The following is a 23871-nucleotide window of genomic DNA, read 5'->3' as shown; positions in this document are numbered from 1 at the left end:
CTTTTAGCACCCGAGACCATGAAAACCAATCTAAACATGTTCTTATATCATTTAATGTGCGGAAAACTTCTTTTGGATATTTAAAAATATAAATACGTGATTGAAAACCGTGTGTTTGACAAACAGAAAATCATTGAATTTTCTGAAGGATACGTTAAATTTTCAGAATCAATTGTGTTTTAGACCTGTATCTGAAAGAAGAAATGGGTAGAAGTAGAATTTAAGGCAAGAGGAAGCGTATGAATTTTTCATTATCAAAATCCAATCCATTCTAACAAGATTTAATCATTACACCTGTTGTTTATTTTTTATCTACTAGTATTAATTTGTTATTCATTATTTTTCATGTGATCGCTAGATCGGCAAGTCTCGCCTATCCCCTACCGGATAATTACACTCATAACTAATCCTATCATTCAAAGCTAGCCTTGACTGCACGGAGCCCGAATTAACACAAATTCAACATACAATGTAAACTCAAATAATTGAAAATATCTTTAACCATTTGAAGACATCATCAATGTCACTTGATGCGCGCAATAATTCAATAAAAGATCTCTTTAATTAATGATATCGTCAATTCTGAATTATTGCGCGCATTAAATTAATTGCATTGTTAATAGTATTAGTAAATAAAAATTTGCAAGCTTTAAACAAACTGCATTTCTGACTGAATGAATTATGTATCTTGATTAAAGAATTGACCTTTTAATATGTATTTACTTATAAAAAATAAATGTTTATATCATGTTTGTTATACCAAACATCGGAGAGGCGCGAGGTATATATATATATACAAGGTGTCCAGTGCGTTCATTGTTTATAATAATACTAACAACCAAGGCATTTATTCATTAATAAAACTGATTGAAAAATGCTTGTGTGTGTTGTCGGAATTGTTTTGATTTCCACGCGAGGCAGATTTTCATAATATGCTAATTATTTTTTTCACATACGTGACAATTTAAAAATATTGACGCACATTGTAGACGGGAGTGTAAATATGTATATATAATGCGGTTCCTGTTTACTATGTCATGCTCGAACAACTGTCTACTTCGCAGTAAGGTTTTTTTTTTTTTTTTCGTTAGATCTTTTTTGAACGCATTTACATCATACTTATAATATGATTTGATAAAAACCAACCATCAGGTTAAAATGTGCAGCTTTTTATTCTTTTATGAAATAATTGCAAAATGTACAGATAACGATCACGGAGGAGCTATCAAGTGAACGATAAGGCTCCGAATTCCTGGGTTGGTATTATCCAACTAAACAAATATCATAATAAAGCAAAGCTGTTAAAGCGAAGGACATACTCGTGCATTTACGCAAGGTTAGGTCGATAGGGGTATCCTTTCCTGCAGGGTGATGGCAAAAAGATGCAGCAAGGAGAGGGTGGGGATAGTGTTGCTTGTCATCGTCGTCCTTACCTGTATCATCATACCGATCGTCTACCTTATCCACGAGCCCGATAAACGAGAGGACGGGCCCATTACATCCCCCACACAACCCCCCGTGCCAGCTATCCCGGCTGAACTTCACCAGCGAATTGACTGTTTACCCGAGTCCCAGGGGAAATTTGTTAAGCTCACTAAAGAAGAATGCGAACGAAGGAATTGTGTTTTTGTGCAAGAACAGTCAACTGCGAGTTGTGTGTATCCCGCTATTTCGGATTACGGTTATTCCGTTGTGCAGGAGTCGATAACTTCGTCGAAGAACATCACGTATTTACGTAAAAGAGGGAAAAGTCCATTCGGTGATAGAAGTCCTGATTTTCTGGAACCTGTTGTTGAAGTGGAAGAAAGAGGAGATGATCTGTTGAGAATAAAGGTGATGTAGTGAGAGCACGGATAATTGTTAAGAACAACATTTTGTCAATGAATGGATAAGTATATATGATTTACAGATAGCATATTTTAAAGAAATTGAGTTTTTTAAAACTATGCTAAATGATTCTATGTACATTTCCCTTCTATTATTGTTATAACAGTTTGTTATGTTTCGCGGGGAGAGATTGGTAGTGATAATTGTTCTCTATATACCATGCAGGTCTTTGTTCATCGTTTAAAAGGTTTGTGGCATGTAACCTTCATAGAAGGTTACATTTTTGTCTTGTTATACATTACACTGTACTCATAAATTGAATAATATGATGGTTTAACCAAACATTCAGAATACGTGTAAATGGAATTATATCTTTACGTAAGCAATTATATGATTTACTGGACACTGCCGAACTATTATTCTAAATTTTCATTATCGCTGAATTAATAAATACGCATGTTTTGTGTCACATGTAAAACAGGGTGGACGTAGATATCACTATCTCTTGTGTCTGTTATCTCTTGTGTCTGTCTGGGTAGAGTTTCACTTTGTCTGGTGTCTATCAGGGTAGAGTTTCACTTTGTCTAGTGTCTGTCTGGGTAGAATTTCACTTTGTCTGGTGTCTATCAGGGTAGAGTTTCACTTTGTCTGGTGTCTATCAGGGTAGAGTTTCACTTTGTCTGGTGTCTATCAGGGTAGAGTTTCACTTTGTCTGGTGTCTATCAGGGTAGAGTTTCACTTTGTCTGGTGTCTGTCAGGGTAGAGTTTCACTTTGTCTGGTGTCTGTCTGGGTAGAGTTTCACTTTGTCTGGTGTCTATCAGGGTAGAGTTTCACTTTGTCTGGTGTCTGTCAGGGTAGAGTTTCACTTTGTCTGGTGTCTATCAGGGTAGAGTTTCACTTTGTCTGGTGTCTGTCTGGGTAGGGTTTCACTTTGTCTGGTGTCTGTCAGTGTAGAGTTTCACTTTGTCTGGTGTCTGTCAGTGTAGAATTTCACTTTGTCTGGTGTTTGTCTGGGTAGAGTTTCACTTTGTCTGGTGTCTGTCTGGGTAGAATTTCACTTTGTCTTGTGTCTGTCTGGGTAGAGTTTCACTTTGTCTGGTGTCTTTCAGGGTAGAGTTTCACTTTGTCTGGTTTCTGTCTGGGTAGAGTTTCACTTTGTCTGGTTTCTGTCTGGGTAGAGTTTCACTTTGTCTTGTGTCTGTCTGGGTAGAGTTTCACTTTGTCTGGTGTCTGTCTGGGTAGAGTTTCACTTTGTCTGGTGTCTATCAGGGTAGAGTTTCACTTTGTTTGGTGTCTGTCTGGGTAAAGTTTCACTTTGTCTGGTGTCTGTCTGGGTAGAGTTTCACTTTGTCTGGTGTCTATCAGGGTAGAGTTTCACTTTGTCTGGTGTCTGTCTGGGTAGAGTTTCACTTTGTCTGGTGTCTATCAGGGTAGAGTTTTACTTTGTCTGGTGTCTGTCAGGGTAGAATTTCACTTTGTCTTGTGTCTGTTAGGGTAGAATTTCACTTAATCTTGTGTCTGTCTGGGTAAAATTTTACTTTATCTTGTACCTCTCGCTTTACAGTTGGAGTTACACTATTGAGTTTCACACAGCTGATAGAATTTGAATATTCATAATCTAAGTTTATTAGATTTGCAATATACAATGTGTATATGGATACAGTAATTTATAGATTAAAGTCAAATCAGGCCAAGAAGTATTTTTACTATGGTTAAGCAACATGTGTTTCTGTAGTAGAGGTCAAATCTCTTTTGCAAGTCCAAAGTGATACTACTTAAAAATAAGTGCAAGGAACACACAACGTGTCTTATCTACCCCTGCCACTCAATCATGTGTTGATTTTGGAGTTCTAATTTATCCGGACAAGCAGACCAATGACCCACTTTTGACAGAATACACAGAGTGATTTTGCATTTTTGGAACTACATGTATATAGAAATGAATATTAAAATTATTTGATTTTAAATGTAGACACAAATGACAGAGATATCCATATCCAATTGTTAAAATATTTATCTCATTCCGAAGACAGGGAGGGGGTGTAACATTATCGCGTGTTTGCCCGACACATTCCACCGAGGAACTGCATTTGTATTTTCCTTACACTCAGTGCACGTATCAGGCCTTCTCCGGTTAAGCTATACTTCCTTGGTACCAATGCATGTGTTTTATAAATTATAAAGAACGTTTTTAAAAAGTCATTAAAATCTCAGAATGAGAGATAGAATATTTCGGTATTAAGGGTCGTGGGGTGGGTGGAGGTAGTCATTTTTAAAAAGAAGTTTGTGCAATTATAAATAGTTTTACAAGCTTTTCTACCTTTGAAATACATGTCTGTAGTATTTTTCCTCTTGTTGAACTTGCCCATGCTAATTTTTTTTTTAATCTGGATTCTCATTGAATCCAGTAACATAGAAATTTTGAAATGCACCATAACTTTCCTACAAATCTTCATGAAATTGATGTAAGTTGTGTATTTATGATGGGATCACATTATGGGGAAAAACTATGGTAAATGTTTGGGTTTTTTTCTCCGATATATTTTTTTTATTTTTTGGTATGCACTGAAGAATTTTTAAATTACAATGAAAATTAAGAAAATGGCAATTTACAGGGACATACATGTATACATGTACTAGTGCTTCTCTACAACTGCCTCATTTTTTTCAATATTCAGTTTGATGACGCCAAATCGAAACGATATAGCGTCCCTCTGAACATCAACATTCCACCACGGAGAGCTAGAGAACCCAAATACGAATTCAAGATCGTGGACAAAGAAAAGTTTGCTTTCAAATTGATCAGGAAATCCACCGGTACTGTATTGTAAGTATTCTTGTATGATTGATTGTATCTTGTTTAACGTCTCTCTCGAAAATGTTTCGCTCATTTGAAGACGTCACCAAGACTGGTGAAGAGCTTCAAATTTAAGCCTTTGTTCGGCGCTTACGGCCATTGAGCAGTGAGGGTTCTTTAACGTGCCACACCTACGGTGACACGAGACATCTGTTGTTAAAGTCATCTCCGGGGACCCGTGACATTCATATCTGATGCCGAGCGATTGACGATGGAACTGTCACTACCTGTTTGAACGACTTCGGTTTGTCGCGGCCGGGATTCGAACCTCGACCTTCCGCATGCGGGTCGAACGCTCTATTACCGACCACCGCGGCGGAAATAAATAATTATCATTAAATATACGATTATTTAAGAAATATTTGCACGTAAATGAAATTTTGCATGAAAATTGAGAATACTTGTGAGAGATTTTGGTTGTTATCTTAACTAGGGCAATGCGTTCATTGATAAATAACCAATTCTTTTTCAAATATGTCGTTCAAAGATTTTGGGTCCACTTCTTGTATCACACGATTCATCGTTGTACACAATTCAAAGAGAAAAAAATGTATTGGCAGTTTACACTCAGCAGATCAAATACTGCATAGGATTGTTTCCATTGGACAAAACGGATGTCCTGTTTTTCTCAATATTTATCTTCTTTGTAGACTGGACACTTCAGTTGGTGGCCTGACTTTAAACAATCTTTATCTTCTTTGTAGACTGGACACTTCAGTTGGTGGCCTGACTTTAACTAATCAGTTCCTACAGTTTTCGACTCGGCTTCCCAGTACTAACGTGTATGGATTTGGAGAGAATGTCCATCAGTCCTTCAAGCACAACTTGAACAACCAACAGTGGCCAATGTTCTCACGTGACCAAGGAACAAAAGGAATTGTTAGTTACTCTCTCTTTCTTTCTCTCTCTCTCTCTCTTCATCTCTCCATGGAAACAAAAGTTCCCTGAACTGAAAGATTAACCACTTTATAGAATGTTTCGGGCTTTCTGGTTGCCGATGGGTTTTATTTTACATGTGATGGGTTTTATTTTACATGTGTTATTGAAGTGACAGGGTAGATAAACCATGGTAACTCTATTTTAGGAAGATTTTATTTTAAAGTGTTTACATTGTAAGGAGGCATGTAGAATAAAAAGAGCAGAATTCCATTATTATCTGACATTGACACCTAAAAAAAAATTGGGTGGGAGAAATATGTAAAAGGATACTTCGTTCATTTAATTTATAAGCAACGAACGCATTGCGGCTCCATGCAGCGGTAGTTACACGAACGCATTGTGGCTCTATGTAGCGGTAGTTACACGAACGCATTGCGGCTCCATGCAGCGGTAGTTACACGAACGCATCGCGGATCCAAGCAGCGGTAGTTACACGAACGCATTGCGGCTCCATGCAGCGGTAGTTATATTATGCAACACAAGAAGTGTCCGTATCATCCATGCAGAAGTCTTAATGTGTCATAAATCTTGATATTTTGCTAGAGTGAGCAGAAAGCCGGAAATGTTTCATTTCAAAACTTCTGTTAAAAAAACTTTAATGGGTGACAATAGATGCATTTGGTTAGTGATTAGTATTTTAACGATATACTTGGGAGGCTGATTCTGACCATGCGCAAGGTACCTTCAAAGTTATTTTGATACAAATAAAATGATTTTCAGCACCATTTTAATCTATACGGGGTCCACCCATTCTACACGTGTGTTGAAGAAGATGGGAATACACATGGAGTTTTGCTGCTCAACAGCAATGCACAAGGTAAAGGAACATGGCCCCAAATACTCACCACGCAGCACCCCTGCAATTCATCAAATCCTGGCATTTTCAATCCTTCTGATAATGTAATTTTAACTGTCTTGATAATCCAAAGTGCCTTGTAACATATTTTGAATTAGATGACGAATCATATGTATATGTATCATATGTACTGCAATATTTGCCAGATTATGCATTCACACCTCTTCCGATGCTGACCTACCGAACTGTTGGCGGGGTTTTGGATTTCTACATCTTTTTAGGACCAACGCCTGAAAACGTCATCCAACAGTACACAAAGGTCAGAGTATGGAATTAGTAAAGAAACTTCAATACGTTTAGTAGTAGAAAAAGGAGTATTTATACTTATAGGACTACTTTTTTAGACTACTTTTCCAATATAATTTTCTCTGAGTGTAGTTTATGTACATTGTATCTATATTAAACTCGGTTTCCGCTAGTAGGGACTTTACAGCAATTCCTGTTCGTTCTACAAATACCTTTTTCTCTACCTCAGGCTGTGGGGCGCCCGTTCCTGCCTCCGTATTGGTCCCTTGGGTTCCAACTGTGTAGATATGGTTATAACAATTTACAGACTATGAAGAAGGTGGTAGAGAGGACAAGAAACGCCAGTATTCCTTTCGTAAGTGGTGTTTAATACATACTAAAATTTCTAAAGCTAGTGAAGCATATTTGTTCTCTAACAGGACTGCATGGTTGAAGCATGTAATTAAATGAAAATGAAGTTTTTTAAAAGCATTTCTTTCGATTAACTAGTTTTTTGTTCATGAAATATGACAAGCCGTTTTATATTTATTAAAAAGAGACATCTCTTTAATTTAGAGAAATATCTCTTTAATTTAGATACATCTCTTTTGTTTTTAGAGATATCTCTCATACAAATTCTAATGAAGGTATATCTTTAAATTAGAGATTCTTTCTGACTTAAAAAGATATCTCTCTAGACGAGAGATATATATCTTGAATTAAAATATATATGTATATGAAATAGAAACCTCTTTCTTAGAGAGAGGTATTTTTAAGTTGAGCGATGTCTCTTATCTTAAGAGATACCTCTTTTTCTTTTTTTTCTTTTTTTTAAGAGATACCTTTTTAAATCTTTACTGATTTCATGACAATATCATGGGAAGCGCTTTTGTTTCTGGATGGATATACCTTGTATATTTGAAACATATTTGATTTCTACGTCAACAAAGAAATATACATTCTCAGGATGTACAATATGCTGATATAGACCATATGGAGGAGCAAAAGGATTTCACAATCGACCAGGTCAATTTTAAAGGACTCAAGGAGTATTTTGACGAGTTACGGAGCCAAGGAATGCGGACAATTATCATACTGGTAAGTGTGTGTTGGCGAATCCCATCCAAGCATTTCTCATACCGTTTTACACTGTATGGGTTTGTGCAAGACGATAAAATCTTTGCCTGTTCAGTCACACTGAAAATGAAATCGGATTGATAAATACATTGGTAATCTACCCTTATATTGAATGTATGTTTCAATAAAGGTAACATGAGAAGTTTTTGTAAAATGTGTTTTTACAAGCGATGCATGCACATGTATATGGCAATTGATATATTTATAGTATTGATGAACAAGCGATCTGTTTTCAGTTGATGATCAGTATATATTTTTTTACGTTAACGGGAGATAACTCGCATTTGTTGATGGCATTAATATTATCTACAGGTGAGACCGCGGCGAGGACAGCGGGACCGTGGGAGGGGGGGGAGGGGTATGCAGGGTTACCTGAGATATACCGCGGTAGTTTTATCCCGCGGGGGGAGCGCGGAAAACACGGGATCCGCGTTGGCCGTACTGTACTTATTGCATGTGATGTGCTACCCCATGGTTGCTAACTGATCAAATGGTTTTCAGCTCACATGTGAATGATTTGACAGTCACTTTGAAAAGTTCATACATGTGTATCAACAATGTCTTGTGGTAGAAAAATATCTCTATTAGAAAAACTTAGTCTTACATTAAACTGAAAGTTAAATTTTTAATCTCTAAGGATGAATACCATACCATACCACATATCCTTACTTTAAAAAATAAGGGCACAGATATCAGTACTACATTTGTTGTCCTTTAAAAAAAGTCCCGCATGGATAAAAAAAATTCTCAGTAAATTTACACATAATATGCAGTTTTCGCTAACATTTAAAAGAGACATTTTAAAGTTTCCCATCCCAAAATACCATCATACATATCTATAACATTTCTTCCATGACAGTTTTTGTAGGTATTATACTTCTTTATACTAACCGAGGTTTCTCAGCGTTTAGAACGCTCGCTTCGTAACTGCGAGGCCGTGCAAGTGGATGTAGAGACCCACTCGTACAGCGTTAAACCTGAAATGTAAAAATACATGTAAGTAATATAACTCCTTCTTCGCTAAACATTCAGCAATTAGAAGAGAGAGTCGCGGGTCTTTCGGATGAGACTTTAAAACGGAGATGACGCATGTATAACATTAAACGGGGTCACTAAAATGTTACACAGGCATAGGTCTAAATAGCTAGTGACGTCTGGATATGAAAGAAAAAATCTCGACTGGGATGTAAAACAAACAAAATTTAAAAAAAATAAAAACCCGTTTTATTGCCAATCTACCCTTACCGGTAAATCAATACTAGCTCTCATTTTGGTGTCGAAAATTTGTGTTGCTATATTGTGATTTAATATTTCAATGATAGGGGAAAAAAAGGGTTTATAAACTTTTGTTGTTAATATTTGTGTTAGAAAACCTATCTAGAGGCTCTGAATGAAGCAAGATTATATTATTGTCTTCCCGTACACAAATTGATTTCTATATAATGCTATATATTCAACCGTATACAGAACATATATTTAACCGTATACAGAACCGAAATCTATAAAATCTTAAATTTAATTTTAATTTTATCAATGACTGTGGTTAAAGTTACATACAAAACTATCATAATAGCACAGTTTTATAACAAAGTGAAATTTTCAGATCTAGAGCTAATATTACTTTAAATTCTAGAAAAAGGCATTATGTGGTAGTGACTTCGATCTTTCAGAAGGCATTTTTTATTTAATTGTTATCTTTTCTTCTTAACAACGCTTGTATGCATAAATCTTTGTTTGAAAAGACCCTTAAATTGTAATACCTGGAAGGTAATAAATGTATTTGATGTCATGTGTACTTGTCACAGTTTATCTGTTTGTAATACCAATGTCTACCAACAATACTGGCAGGTTTGATACTGCATTGAAGTTTATATGTACCGGCAGAATTGCACGTCTAACTTTATGGCGCATTGGTTTTGCATGAACCACTTGAACATAGATATGTAGACCGTGAGTTCGATTCAGGGAAGGGACTCTAATGGTTTCTGTTCATCGTAGTTCCCCATTTCAACATTGTTTTAGGATACTGGTATGTGAATAGGAATCCGTATGTGTTTGAAATGGCTTTCAGGAAGGTAGTGAGACATACAAAACACCTTTGAACGAAAGATTTCTGGTGATTTCTTATAGAAAGGGTGTATTTCAACCCAGATTTTGTCCATGAAATAAAAAAGCGTCATTATAAAGTTACATATCTTAGAAAGTTATATGATTTTTTTTATTATACCCACGCAATGAAGTTGCGGAGAGTATGTTTTTGACCTGTCCGTCAGTTAGTCCGTCAATCCTTTTATAGTCAGCGCAACTCCTCTGAGACCACTCAACAGAATTTCGTGAAACTTTGTAGTTAATAAGGACACACTGTGTAGATGTGCATTGTCCCAAGAAATTCTGATTCAATAATTTTTCTGGGCGTTACGCCCCTTTTGAACTTAAGATTTCGAGCCCGTCTGTCCTGTTCTTGCAGTAATGCAAAGCATTACCATTCATTATATGAGGCATTTGTCAAGCTATTTTGGAGCCTGGGTATGTGAGCTTGCTCACGTTTTCTTTCATTTCCATATACATGTTTCTTCATTTGTTCCCCATTTTGCTATGTATTCTTTTCTTCTGAATCAAAAGGAACTTACTCTGTGAGTTGATTTATGTAAATTACCCGTATCTTCTCAATATGGTATTAGGACCCCGCCTTACTGAGCACAGACCCATTGTACGAACCCTACAAAAAGCTGAGCGACGTGAAGGGCGCTGTGATGTGGCGTGACGCTCCTGGAGACCAACGATACAAGGATCCAACAGGGGCGTTACTGGGATACGTAAGTATTTATAAACAATCACTACAACCTTATCTTAAATACTCACCCCCCCCCCCTATAAACAATGGCAATGTACGTATTTACAGGTCTCGGAATGCTGGATTTGTAATTCAGAAATGGGGTTTTGATACGACAAATCTTCGTACTATAAAGTTAAAAGTTCTTTCGAATGAAACATGCTATATGTGATTTAGAATGTCGCACTAAGCACGAGAAAATGCACCCTCTTTACATACGTTAATATCTGGTGTTGCCTCGATGAGACCGTATAGTGGTAAAACACAAAGGAAGACGTAAAACAGACAACACCACAAATCACGGTAAGAGATTTGGGGGGAAAAGTCTTACAAATATAATCTCTTCTGCTATAGTCAACGTGACACAGATCGAACGATGAATGAAGAGCAAAAAATCGCTGCCTATGCATAAAGTATAACGTCTTCCATCATTAATCCCTCTGCATACCCTATAAATCAGATAATGATTCCTTTATATTTATATTTGAAATAAAAATGATAAAACAAAAAAATCGACATATCAAAACTACTGCCTTTAAATATGACATACCATGTTAATTTCCATAATCCCCGCCCACTGACGTCATTCATTTGCATACAAGTGGACAATTTACATACATGTACTTATGAGGAAATTAGCACATTGAAGCTTTAAAGTATTGTCGCAGAGAATAAGTTGGAAATGTAAGTATAAGCGAATCTACTTGTATTTACTTGTATAAAGTAAGAAAGTGAATCTACTTGTATTTACTTGTATAAAGTTAAAAAGAGGAAAGTGAATCTACTTGTATAAAGTTAAAAAGAGAAAAGTGAATCTACTTGTATAAAGTTAAAAAGAGGAAAGTGAATCTACTTGTATTTACTTGTATAAAGTTAAAAAGAGGAAAGCGAATCTACTGGAATTACTTGAATAAAATGAAATTTGCGCGAAAGTAACAAGAATATTGTCCAACAATTTCATGTAAACGTTATGTAACTTTCTGTTTATAAACCTACCTTTTAACTTTGCTATGAAAATATACATGTACACTGAAGGTTACGGAGATTCTTCATGTTTGTAATACCTTATCAGCCCAGTGGTTCCGATTTAGTTGTGCTTTAATTTTAGCTGTAGCGTTGCAAGAGTATTCTAACCTCTTTGAACGTTTATCAATATCAAGGTGCATCCCCTGACAGTTGGTCCTCCACACCCATTCTGGAAAAAATTCCATTCCGACATAAATGGCATTTGGGTTACGGCTTTACCCACTCTGATCAGCTTCACCTCATATTCAACTAAGACTAAAAATCGTGATTCACCAAAGATACATTAGTATTATCATTAAAGCGACCGCAACATTCAGCCTTCAAACCAAGGCCTTCAGAAACAAAGCTCAATAATACATTTATCATTCAGGTGTGGCCCAACGGACAAGCCGTGTTCCCAGACTTTTTCAAAACGGTAACTCAGGAAGTTTGGAAAGAGCTTATAAAGGATCATCGGGAAAATAGGCTGGTTATGGACGGTTTATGGATTGTAAGTATGTGCCATCATTAATCGTGAGAGGAAAAAACGGGGTGTAATTACATCTTCATTAATTTTTGTATTAAATACTTGTAGTTCATTTTCATCCTAACAAATAAAAATAAAAATAAATTCAAGACATTTCATTCTCCAAAACAATTTCAAATTAGGATATGAACGAACCAGCTAATTTTGGAACGAATGAGGAAAAACCGTGGAATTATCCCCCAAACACCAATCCTTGGAGTCTCCATTGCCCAAACACACCACTTGAGGATCCGCCCTATCGAACCAGTAAGGATCAATCAGTCTTTTAGATTTAAAGTTATATTAGCTCTAAATCTGAAAATTTTATTTTGTTGTAAAAATGTGTTATTATGAAAGTTTTGTGTATAACTTTAACCATAGTCATTGATAAAATTAAAACTAAGTTTAAGATTTTTAGGTCACCTGAGTAAACTCGGGTGACCTGTTGCAATTGATTGTCGTCCGTCGTAAATTGTAAATTTCAGGACTCCAGCACCCCTGGGGCCCTAGGGGCGGGGCAAAAACTGCCCAAAATTGACCAATTTTCAAAAATCTTCCTCTCAAGAACCACACACATGTAAGTGATGTAGAGTAGGAAGGCCTCTACCAAAATTGTAAATTTCATGATCCCCGGGGTAGGGGTTCTGACCCCCAGGGCGCGGTCAAACTTGGTATATAGTGTGTATGTGTAAAACACTTAAATTACATCTTCTTTAGTGCTATTGATACTAAATTGAAAGCAAATAGTTAGAAAGAACAGGTAGTCCTTACCAAAATTGTAAATTTGATGATCCCAGGGGTAGGGGTTTTGAAATCAGTTATCAAATGTGTAAACAATAGACATTTTCAACTTCTTCTTGATAACTATCATTCCAATTCTTTTCAAATTTGATATGAAACATATTTGGAACAAGGGGGACATAAATTGTAAATTTCAAGATTCCTGCACCCCTGGGGCCTTAGGGGCAGTGCAAAACCTGCCCAAAATTGACCAATTTTCAAAAATCCTCCTTTCTAGAAACGCACACTTGTAAGAAATATTAAATGCATAGTGATGTAGAGCAGGAAGGCCTCTACCAAAATTGTAAATTTCATGATCTCCGGGGTAGGGGTTCTGACCCCAGGGTGGGGCCAAACTTGGTATATAGTGTTTATGTGTTAAACACTTAACTAACATTTTCTTTAGTGCTGTTGATGCTAAATTGAAATTGAATGGATAGAGCAGGTAGTCTTTCACCAAAATTGTAAATTTGATGATCCCCAGAGTAGGGGTTCTGACCCAAGGGTGGGGCCAAACTTAGTATATAGTATTCATGTGTAAGTTTGCTGCTAATATATAAAATCTAAATGTATACTTAAGAATAGCAGAAAAGGATGTACAAAAAATGGTGAATTTCACAACCCAGGGTTATAACTTTTATTTAGGATGAGTCCAAATTAGTAATATTTTTTATTTAAAGCCTTTCATCAGTGTATACACTTTTGAGGACAGTGAAGTTTTAAGAACACATCTATCTTGTTTTATACTGTTGCTGAACATTAGAATTTAGCTTAGATATTCAGAACAGGAAATTTTTTCTAGATTCCATAGCCCGTGGAAGTAGTGATACTTTTTCACTAGTATTCAGGTGACCGACAAGTCCTGTGGGTCTCTTGTATTAAAATAAAGATTTCGGTTCTATTCAATATATATATATGTATATATAGCATTATACATGTATATAGAAATCATTATTTGTACGGGAAGACAATAATGTAATTTTGCTTCATTCAGATCCTCTGAATAGGTTTTCTAACACAAATATTGATAACAAAAGTTTTTTCTGTCACTGAAAAACAATTCACAATTTTGCAGTAAAAAATTTCGATATCAAAATGACAGCTAGTATTGCTTTAATTTAACTCCCCTTGAACGATCATCTCCTGGACAGAAAATGTCAACTTTGTCATTATGTGAATTTTATTAACACTTGTTTTACTGCATCACCTGAGCCAAAGGCTCAAGCTTTTCTGATCAAAATTTGTCCGTTGTCTGTCGGCATTGTTGTCATCAACTTTTCACATTTTTATCTTCTTCTCCAGAACCACTGGGTCATTTTCAACCAATCTTGGCCAAAAGCATCCTTGGGTGAAGGGCTTTCAAGTTTGTTCAAATGAAGGGCCATGCCCCTTCAAAGGAGAGATAATCACAAAAATGCAAAATTTGGGTAGGGTCATTTAAAAATCTTCTTTTTAAGAACCACTGGGCCAGAGGAGCTGACATTTACATAAAAGCTTCCTGACATAGTGCAGATTCAAGTTTGTTCAAATCATGCGGGGGGGGGGGGGGGGGGGGGGGTAGGATGGGGCCACAACAGGGGATCAAAGTTTTACATAGAAATATATAGAGAAAATCTTTAAAAATCTTCTTCTCCACAACCAATGAGCCAGAAGAGCTGACATTTACATGAAAGCTTCCTGACATAGTGCAGATTCAAGTTTGTTCAAGTTATGGCATCCGGGAGTAGGTTGGGGTCACAATAGGGGATCAAAGTTTTACTTGGGAATAAATAGAGAAAATCTTTGAAAATTTTCTCAAGAACCAATGGGCCAGAAGAGCTGAGATTTACATGAAAGCATTCTGAAATAGTGTAGATTCAAATTTGTTCAAATCATGGCCCCTGGGGTAGGTTGAGGCCACAATAGGGGATCAAAGTTTTAAATAGAAATATATAGGGAAAATCTTTAAAAATCTTCTTTTCAAGAACCACTGAGCCAAAGAAGTTGACATTTACATAAAAGCTTTCTGACATAGTGCAGATTTAAGTTTGTAAAAATCATGGCCTCCAGGGGTAGGTTAAGGCCACAATAGGGACCATAGTTTTATATGCAAGTATATATGGAAAGTCTTCAGATATGGGCCAAGGTGACTCAGGTGAGCGATGTGGCCCATCGGCCTCTTGTTTAACTCTTACAGAGGCAGCCTTTGTGCACGACCGGGCAGACAGTGAAATACGTCTATCGGATAAAACGATCTGTATGACGTCACGACAAGGAAACGAAAATGAACTGCTACATTACAATGTACATAGCATGTATGGATGGAGCCAGACTAAGCCCACCCTGGAGTAAGAACGAATTATGAGTAAAGAAATTCATAACAAAAAAATGAATGCAGTGTTATATTCAGCTTGTTCGCTTTGATACTACCACAAATTCATAATGAGAGAGAGAGAGAGAGAGAGTTTACATTAATTTCTCTATATCATGATTGCTTCCCAGTGCTATCCGCGAGGCTACAGCTGAACGTGGTCTGGTGATAACTCGGTCCACATTTCCAGGAAGTGGCAGATATGGAGGTCACTGGTTAGGCGACAATGACAGTTCCTGGTTGTCCATGCGGAATTCAATCATAGGTATGTCTTCAGATGATGTGACTTAAAAGTAAAAATCGAATTCAATTTGGTGATGTATTCTGCATTGTATGAGTCTGTTCGTTGTAATGATTTTTAAGAAGCAGATTTATTTTATTTTTAACAGTTAAATGATATGATTTATTCATTGAATAAAAAATGATATTTTCACAGGAAAATAACACGTTATTGATTGTGACGTCATGTTGTGTATTACTATACTGTAATAAACATGTTAAAAGACGAAAGAAAATGAAATAAACAGAAGAAGAAAAAAAAATCCTGTATTACTGTGGAAATAAATTCCATATCCAACTACAAAGCATTGACTATCCTCTAACAGACCTCTATGTATGACTTTAAAAATGTAATAGACACAACAAATATCTAACGTTATTTCATGCATGTTTTTTCATGATACATGTATATACGAGCTCAACAACAATTCTATCCATCTAACAAATAAGGACAAATTTACTTGGTTGATGTTTAAAGTCAAACAAGTATTAGTAATTGTCAAATTCAGTGAATATTTAGTTAAAACTTTCAGAAAAATTACTGCAGAAATCCTTATAGTTTATTATTCATATGTTGGTATAACCCTGATATTGTCCATTTGCTTATATGTACACCTGGTTTGCAATCCATATATGTATGTACTGGTTTCCCCCATATGCTACATCCACATGTAGTTTGCAGATCATGTAGTCTATAGTTAGTGTTGTAAACTTTTTTGAAATTTCCTTCTTTATAAGCTGTCTTGCTGTTTTGCCCTCTGGGCTCAAAATTGGAATAAACTTATATCTTATCTATATCTTTCATTACAGGGATCTTGGAATTCAATTTGTTTGGAATACCTTATGTAAGTCTCTCTCTCTCTCTCTCTCTCTCTCTCTCTCTCTCTCTCTCTCTCTGTGTGTGTGTGTGTGTGTGTGTGTGTGTGTGTGTGTGTCCCCTCTCTCTGTATGGATATTAACAACCAGTTTTCCTGCTTTATTTCCTATAGATTGGTTCTGACATCTGTGGCTTCTTTGATAACACAACAGAAGAACTCTGTCTGAGATGGATGCAGCTTGGTGCCTTTTATCCCTATTCTCGAAACCACAACGGATTGGGAAACATTGTAAGTGGTAAAGATAGAAATTCACTGTACATAGTATACGATAGGGAAACGTTGTATGTGGTAAAAATAGAACGGATAGGTACAGTTCAAATATTGCATGTGATAAAGAAAGAAAATCACTGAAATACATGTGCATAACAGAAAGGGAAATATTGTAAATAACAGAAAGGGAAATATTGTAAGTATCAAAGTCAGAAATTTCACATCTGTGTAGTACACAACGGAAATGGAATCATTGTATGTGGTAAAGATAGAAATTTCACATCACGAAAAGGGGAATGTTATGTGGTAAAGATAAAAATTCCATCATAGCGATGCACCTAAAAGGTTCTTAGTTAATCTTTCGTCAAATGACGGGTAGGGGTGAAGAGTTCATTTAAATTTTAGCATCAGAATGCAACATGTATTTGAAATCTCTCCCATTCAGTAGATATATTGACACAGACCAATTGTCCAATCTACACGTTCTGGTGTCTTTATACAATATAATGTTTAAACAGAGTAAAAATTGTATGCTATTCAAATCTTATTGTATTCAGATATGCTTATATTGTAAAAGTACCATACAATCAAATTTGACAGCTTGTATGACTTCGCATAGATAAATGCCCCCTCTCTCGAAATACTTTTTAAAAAAACCGAATACTTTTCTTTTGATTAAAGTTGGCATACTCATAAAATCACCCGTCAACTGATTACTTTTATCAATTTTTCATATTTTTTGAGATACTCACCTTCCTTTCACGTGTTTTCCTTCTGTTAATAGGAACAAGATCCAGCAGCTCTGGGTGACAACGTGACAAAGGCCTCCCGCGAGGCGCTGGAGACACGTTACCGTCTGCTGCCTTACTTGTACACTTTGTTTTACTATGCCCATGTTCAAGGGCACACAGTAGTACGGCCTCTTCATCACGAGTAAGTTCTCAGTCGACGTGATTTTCGATCAAAGTTTGATCATTTTGAGAAGAGTTTAAAATGAGGTAACGAACCACGGTCGACGTTTTAGTTGGGGGGGGGGGGGGGGGGGGGTGGGGGGGGGGGGTCAGCTGGACAAAAATCAACCTATATATAGTCAACATTTTCAGATTTTCGATGACATTGTAAATCATTCGGGGCGAAGAAACCAGACAATTAAATTAAACAACACCAACATCTAAACCCAACAGTGTTTTTGTTTTCAAAAGTATACATATGAATACAACAATACCGATTGATCAGATAGTTGTGGTAGTCCGTAATTAGGGCCTACACCTTTTGCGGAAAAAAAGGATTTAAAACAAAATAAATTATATTTTGTACGCAAAGTTGGTGATTATATTTCAGTATGGTATTCCTCTTTATCTATCCCTCCGTTGTTTCATTTTCCTGATTAAATGTGCTGAAGTTTACAGTATATCAACACAGTTTTTAAAATTACTCGAGAACTCGCTGTATGTCTTACCATTCAGAAATCATGAAATTGGAGCTATCTACATTAATGGTCCGCAGTATTATCCAAAAATAAGGACATCAACCTTGATTTTTGTACATATATTTTCTTTTTGTTTTGCCTCGGATTAGATATTATCATTGGATAAAACGCGTCATGTGATTGCCGGCAACATGGCGTCCAGAACGTGTTCTTATACATATTTACATATAAAGCATGTTGGTCCTCGACAAAACAAAACACTTATCGTATTTGTTACTGACCGTCTACTGTCGGGTTGTTAGAAGATTCGCCTTCAATGGACTAACATCCCAATTTTTGTAGACGGACAGTAACAAACCGAATAATTAACAGTATTCACATTTCTAATGTTTTTGCCTTTGTTATCCCTACAAATTGTTATAATAACCATTGCATTTATAAACAATACGCGTATGAATACAGATAGATATAGTATGTTTAATTTAACGACTGGGAATTCCAACAGAAATGAAAGTAGAAGGTAATTTTGAGAAATAAACTTCATTTATGCAAATACATGAGAGTATGGACTTTACGCCAACAATCTTTTCATGAAAGCGCGTTAACGGTAGCACTTCATGAAATATGCCGGTGTGAAGCGTTGCTGTTCATACCCTCATGTATTTTCAAAATTGAGATTTATTTCTTCAAACTATGTTATCGTTCCAGCATTATGAAATTTCTATACTTACAGATTTACAACCGATGAATATACTTTGCAAATCGACGAGCAATTTCTATGGGGAAGTTCCCTTCTCATATCGCCTATATTGTATGAGGTATGCCCCATCAATTTTATCTCTTATACTTATAGGAGGTATTTACTTGTATCACTTGTGTAAAAAGTATATTTTATTTCTTATATACATGTATACTCTGTTAGTTGGAATAACCTGTCTCGGGTCCGAAGGACATTAGATCACTTTAACGAGAGAACATTCTATCTGATACTCTGTGAGGTATACTTTATTACTTGCATCATGAAAGGTGAAGATAACGAACAATGATCAATCTCACCAATCCCATAAGCAATGCAAAATAGATAGTTGGACAAACACGGACCTCGGGACACATCAGAGGTGAGATCAGGTGCCTAGGAGGAGTAAGCATCCCCTGTCGACCGGTCACACCCGCCGTGAGCCCTATATCTTGATCAGGTAAAACGGAGTTATCCGTAGTCAAAATCAGTGTGCCACGAACGGTCTAACAATCGGTATGAAACACGTCAGACAGCATTTGACCCAATGAAAGGAGACTGTTGGAACCCCTGTACCATCAACTTGTTTGTCATTAGCTTGCCTCGATCTAAAAACTGACCATACGCAGAACAAGTATACGCTTTTCTATTCTATTCTTTGAAGTGTTCTTTTTGTACTTTTTGGGATGCATTATGCTTCTTTACTTGAATTTCTTGCTCTGCTAGTTTTGCTTTATCATTACTGCCATCTGCTATACTGTCTAAAGAAAACTTCATCGCTTATATTTCCTGTATATCTCTGATATTGTGCGAGGCATGCGTCATCATTTGTATAACTCTCATATGATATTGTACGAGGCATACTTCATCATTTGTATCTCTCATATTGTGCGAGGCATGCTTCATCACTTGTATATCTCTCACATTGTTACTTTTACTGCCTTGATACTGTGCAAGGTACAATTGTCACATTTATATGTAGGGATTGTGCTTCATCACCTCTCGTCTTGAGGAAGACGACTTGTTTAATTTTGATATACGTATTCCTTTTTATTATCAGAGTGCCCAAACAATCACGTACTACCTACCAGTCGGAGTATGGTACAACTACTATACTGTGAGTTCATTTATTTGTGAGTTTGGTTTCGTTTTAGTGTTCATGTATCGGTTATTTGATTATATACGTATTTAGCGATATCATTGATGCTGAAATCTCCATTATAGTGTGTACCCTTGTAATCCGGATATCAAATTAGAACTACTTGAACCTAAATTTATTGACTGAACAGACGTAAATGATCTTTTACGTCAATTTAGATATTTGAAGATCGTCCTTTACTTTCAGGGAGAAGTGGCTCAGAGTACCGGTAAAAATTTTACACAAGATGTTCAACTAGATTCCAAAATTCTGTTAAGTGTAAGGGGTGGATCTATAATTCCTCAACAGGCGCCATCAACGACAACTGCAGAAAGGTAAATTAATGAGCATGAACTAATTACTGCATATATGTAGTATGTTGAATACCAGGTACTTTAGAGATGACCTGAATTTTATATGGAAAGAAAATTTTAAGGAGTCTTATGCAAAACGCGATTTAAAAGAAATAATACACTTTTTTGTCAACTTTTGAACAATACTTTTAAGATTTTGACAAAGATAATTCATAATGTTGATAATCATGTTGTAGGTACATTGTCATTTACCTATGTCGATAAAAAAACAAAAAACCAGTATATGGTATATATAGTCAATGTTTATTTCCGATGACTGACCAATTCGATTATGCTAGGTTTTTATTTCATAAATATCTCAATGTTAAAACTATACGATAGACGACCATTTGCCATATCGCCATGTATCTTCTTAAAGATTTATATAATTTTGCAGAGGTTTTTTTTCCTGTATGCTTTTTAAACCTACAAACATTTCCATAAAAAAATATCATTGAACGCAGGTAATTTATTTAACACTTTCAGCCGAAAAAACCCTCTTTCGTTATTGGTTGCACTGGATGGAGATGGAAAAGCTCGTGGAAATTTGTTTTGGGACGACGGGGTCTCCATAGGTAAGCACGCGCGTGCGTGTGTGTTTATGCGTGCGTGTTGGGGGGGGGGGGGCAAAGGAAAACACACTCCTACATGGTATGTGGTTTTGTCATATATTTTTTTTTAACAACTCTGAAGATAAAACACAAGGTTTTAACTTACATGGTATTGGGGAAATTGCAAAATATCCTGATTTTTTTTTTTCCAGATACTGTTGAGAACGGAAAGTTTTTGCTTGCCTCAATGACTGTTGAACAGGTAAATGTTCTTTGAAAAGGTACAGGGAAAGTAGACATATCTCTATCATGACTAAGTTCATTCTCTGATAGCTTGTATAATGTTTAAGAATTGATTAAAGTGAAAGATGAAGACCAAAAAAAAAACAAAACAGCGATCAATCCCATAACTCCCACAAGCAATACAAAATAGAGAGTTGGGCAAACACGGACCCCTGGATATTCCAGATGTGGGATCAGGTGCCTAGAGGATTAAGCATCCCCTGTCGACCGGTCACACCCGCCGTGAACCCTATATCTTGATCAGGTAAACGGAGTTATCCGTAGTCAAAATCAGTGTGCCAAGAACGGCCTAACACGTCAGGCAGCATTTGACCCAATGATAGGTTGTATTGGCAAACTAGATCGTTATAACGACCATAGAATTTGCGAAATGCTGATGTTAAACAAGACTGTTGGAACCCCTGCACCATCAATTTGTTTGTCAGTAGCCTGCTTCGATTTAAAAACTGACCATACGCAGAACAAGCTCTTGCGCATCGAATCAGTTGAGAGATGTAAACACCATATGCAGGTGCTAATGAAATATTGCTACATAAATATGGGAAGTTGACGATGGAGAAGTTGAAATCATCCCGTTTGTCATAAAGTTGAGTTGTTAGTTTGCCGTTAATATCTACTTTCAATAAAATATCTAAGTATGAAGCAGAAGTGGACGACTCTATGGCGTCTTTTACTTCGAGTTCACTAGGATATATTGAATCGACATATGAATGAAAATGTGTGAATGTTGTAACGATTTTATGGACGTTGAATAGGCAGTAACATACAGATAGACAGATGCGCTGATGGCGAATTCTACGTGCATTGTTAATTGGTTGTACATGTATATGTTCAACCTCACTCTATTAACGTTTGTTTATTTTATCCTCTGTTTTATTTCATTTAGTCCGAGTTGACATTTAAGTTCGAAAACTGGAGGACTGACGTGTTAAAAGAAGACCTATTCATTGACGAAATAGAAATCTGGGGAGTACAAGAAAATGTAACTTTAGTTCTGAAGGACAGCACGGAACAGATAACCAGTTTCACACAGAAGGTAACAAACTATTTTTGGATTATAGAAATGATTCATTGCGTGTGTGAAAATGATAAAATAATCGGCCATTACAGCTCGGATTTAATGCTAAAAAGTGCTTGTATGTTGCAGGGACACGTTCTCACCTTAACAAACTTGTCTCACCCGCTGTCAGAGGAAATGAGCATCAAATGGATGTAAGTTTCAAAGTTTTTTTTATAAATTTACAGACCAAATGCAAATGAAATTACAGGCTTGACTGTATTTACACAAATAACTGTACATTTGAATAAGGACAAAGGTCTGAACTTGAGTATTCAATGATTGACCACCAAACGTTTCTTAATCTGATTAAAACACCGCTGCAAAAATGAATATGTAAAATTTATAAAACTAATACATTCTATAATATTCTGTGTGATATTTCATTTAGGGGTGGGGACATAGCTGATCTTCAAAGAATTGACTGTTTTCCGGAACGTCTAGGAAAGTATGAAACCTTGACTAAAGAGAAATGTGAACTAAGAAACTGCATATATAACTCTACCAGGTCAGAAGCACCAGATTGTCATTTTCCCATGACGGAATATGGATATAGTGTTTCGGGGGCTGTAACAAACACGCAGAATGGATGGCGTGTACCCTTGAAATGGAAAGGAAAATCACCTTTTGGAGCCCCCATAATCGATCTCGTCTTCGAGATAGAAAGTTACGGAGATGCAGTGTTCCGGTTTAAGGTGTGTGTCTATTTGCCTATGAGATCAGTATTGCAATGTGTATTTACATAACATGCCCATGGATCAGTATAATATTGTAATGTATATATTCCCTGTATACATCCTGGTGAATTAGATTCATGACTCCATCATCAAGTGGATTCTCCTTCCTCGGCTGTCCACTACAACCTCCAGAGGTGCGCCGACTGGGGTGATCAAGTCCAAGCCCAGAACCACTTGGCTCTCCATCACTGCTACCCTCTCAGTTGCTGGTATTCCACTTGTCTGACCTCTTTCTCCACAATCGCATGGATGCTGTCTCTGTCTCCCTACACAAACATTCTATCAATCGTCTTCTCTCCGTTTGGTTCTGGTGCTGATGCAGCTCTCGCTTTCTTGATTTCATCTTTTACTTCCTTAAACTTGGGTGGTGTTTCGTCTAATTTTTTGGCTCCTCTTCCTGTATTGACTGTTCCAACTCCCCTAACTCTTCTTCTCTGTTCGGATCACTATGTATTACCTTTCGGCATCATCCTTACTAGCTTCCAGCTCTCTTGATCCTTTACTTTCTAATGACCTTGATATAAACTGGAACGGATCTGATGTAAATCGTAATCTTGCTCTATCTCGCTCTTTCCTTCGACGCCTGCTTCTTTCTGCTTTTCTTGCCACCTTCAGTCTTTCCCTAATGTCATCTCATCACTACGATAATGCTGGTTTCTCCTCCTCTGTTGCTTTCTTGTACCTCTTCCAAAGCTGTCGTAGGTCTTGTCTCAGCTTCGTTAATTCCTTTTCTCTTCTGTTCTTCTTTTCCTCTTTTCTTCACTTTTCCCTTTGTTCCACACCAAACCGTTCAAGACCCATATTGTAAACAGTTGATGCCATGGCTTCTATCTTTCTATCAACACTGCCTGCCAAGGTCAAATT

General features: G+C 36.6%; 1 protein-coding gene and 1 long non-coding RNA gene across 2 annotated transcripts in view; one reads left to right on the top strand and one right to left on the bottom strand.

The window, feature by feature from the left end:
* Window positions 1–535: 535 nt before the first annotated feature.
* LOC125668043 (maltase-glucoamylase-like) overlaps window positions 536–23871 on the top strand; it is a 34099-nt gene continuing 10763 nt past the window's right edge. The window contains exons 1-23 of the mRNA XM_048901778.2: window positions 536–1833; window positions 4507–4655; window positions 5390–5564; window positions 6345–6441; window positions 6627–6739; window positions 6956–7081; window positions 7672–7803; window positions 10524–10658; window positions 12072–12191; window positions 12350–12473; window positions 15163–15313; window positions 15468–15601; window positions 16426–16460; window positions 16605–16721; window positions 17488–17636; window positions 18866–18950; window positions 19929–19985; window positions 20214–20341; window positions 20846–20934; window positions 21123–21172; window positions 22100–22249; window positions 22361–22425; window positions 22662–22965. Of these exons, the coding sequence (XP_048757735.2) occupies window positions 1372–1833; window positions 4507–4655; window positions 5390–5564; window positions 6345–6441; window positions 6627–6739; window positions 6956–7081; window positions 7672–7803; window positions 10524–10658; window positions 12072–12191; window positions 12350–12473; window positions 15163–15313; window positions 15468–15601; window positions 16426–16460; window positions 16605–16721; window positions 17488–17636; window positions 18866–18950; window positions 19929–19985; window positions 20214–20341; window positions 20846–20934; window positions 21123–21172; window positions 22100–22249; window positions 22361–22425; window positions 22662–22965 (3147 nt within the window). The 5' untranslated portion in view covers window positions 536–1371. The remainder of the gene's footprint in view (window positions 1834–4506; window positions 4656–5389; window positions 5565–6344; window positions 6442–6626; window positions 6740–6955; window positions 7082–7671; window positions 7804–10523; window positions 10659–12071; window positions 12192–12349; window positions 12474–15162; window positions 15314–15467; window positions 15602–16425; window positions 16461–16604; window positions 16722–17487; window positions 17637–18865; window positions 18951–19928; window positions 19986–20213; window positions 20342–20845; window positions 20935–21122; window positions 21173–22099; window positions 22250–22360; window positions 22426–22661; window positions 22966–23871) is intronic.
* LOC130054215 (uncharacterized) lies at window positions 15383–17571 on the bottom strand. Its single transcript, XR_008802496.1, has 2 exons — window positions 17456–17571; window positions 15383–15622 (listed from the first exon to the last, which is right to left on the bottom strand). It is a non-coding gene; the product is annotated as an uncharacterized LOC130054215 (long non-coding RNA).

This window comes from Ostrea edulis, chromosome 4 (assembly GCF_947568905.1).
Source record: "Ostrea edulis chromosome 4, xbOstEdul1.1, whole genome shotgun sequence".
Lineage (NCBI taxonomy): Eukaryota > Metazoa > Mollusca > Bivalvia > Ostreida > Ostreidae > Ostrea > Ostrea edulis.
The sequence above is the reverse complement of the archived record's forward strand: the minus strand, read 5'-3'. Positions and strand labels throughout refer to the sequence as shown.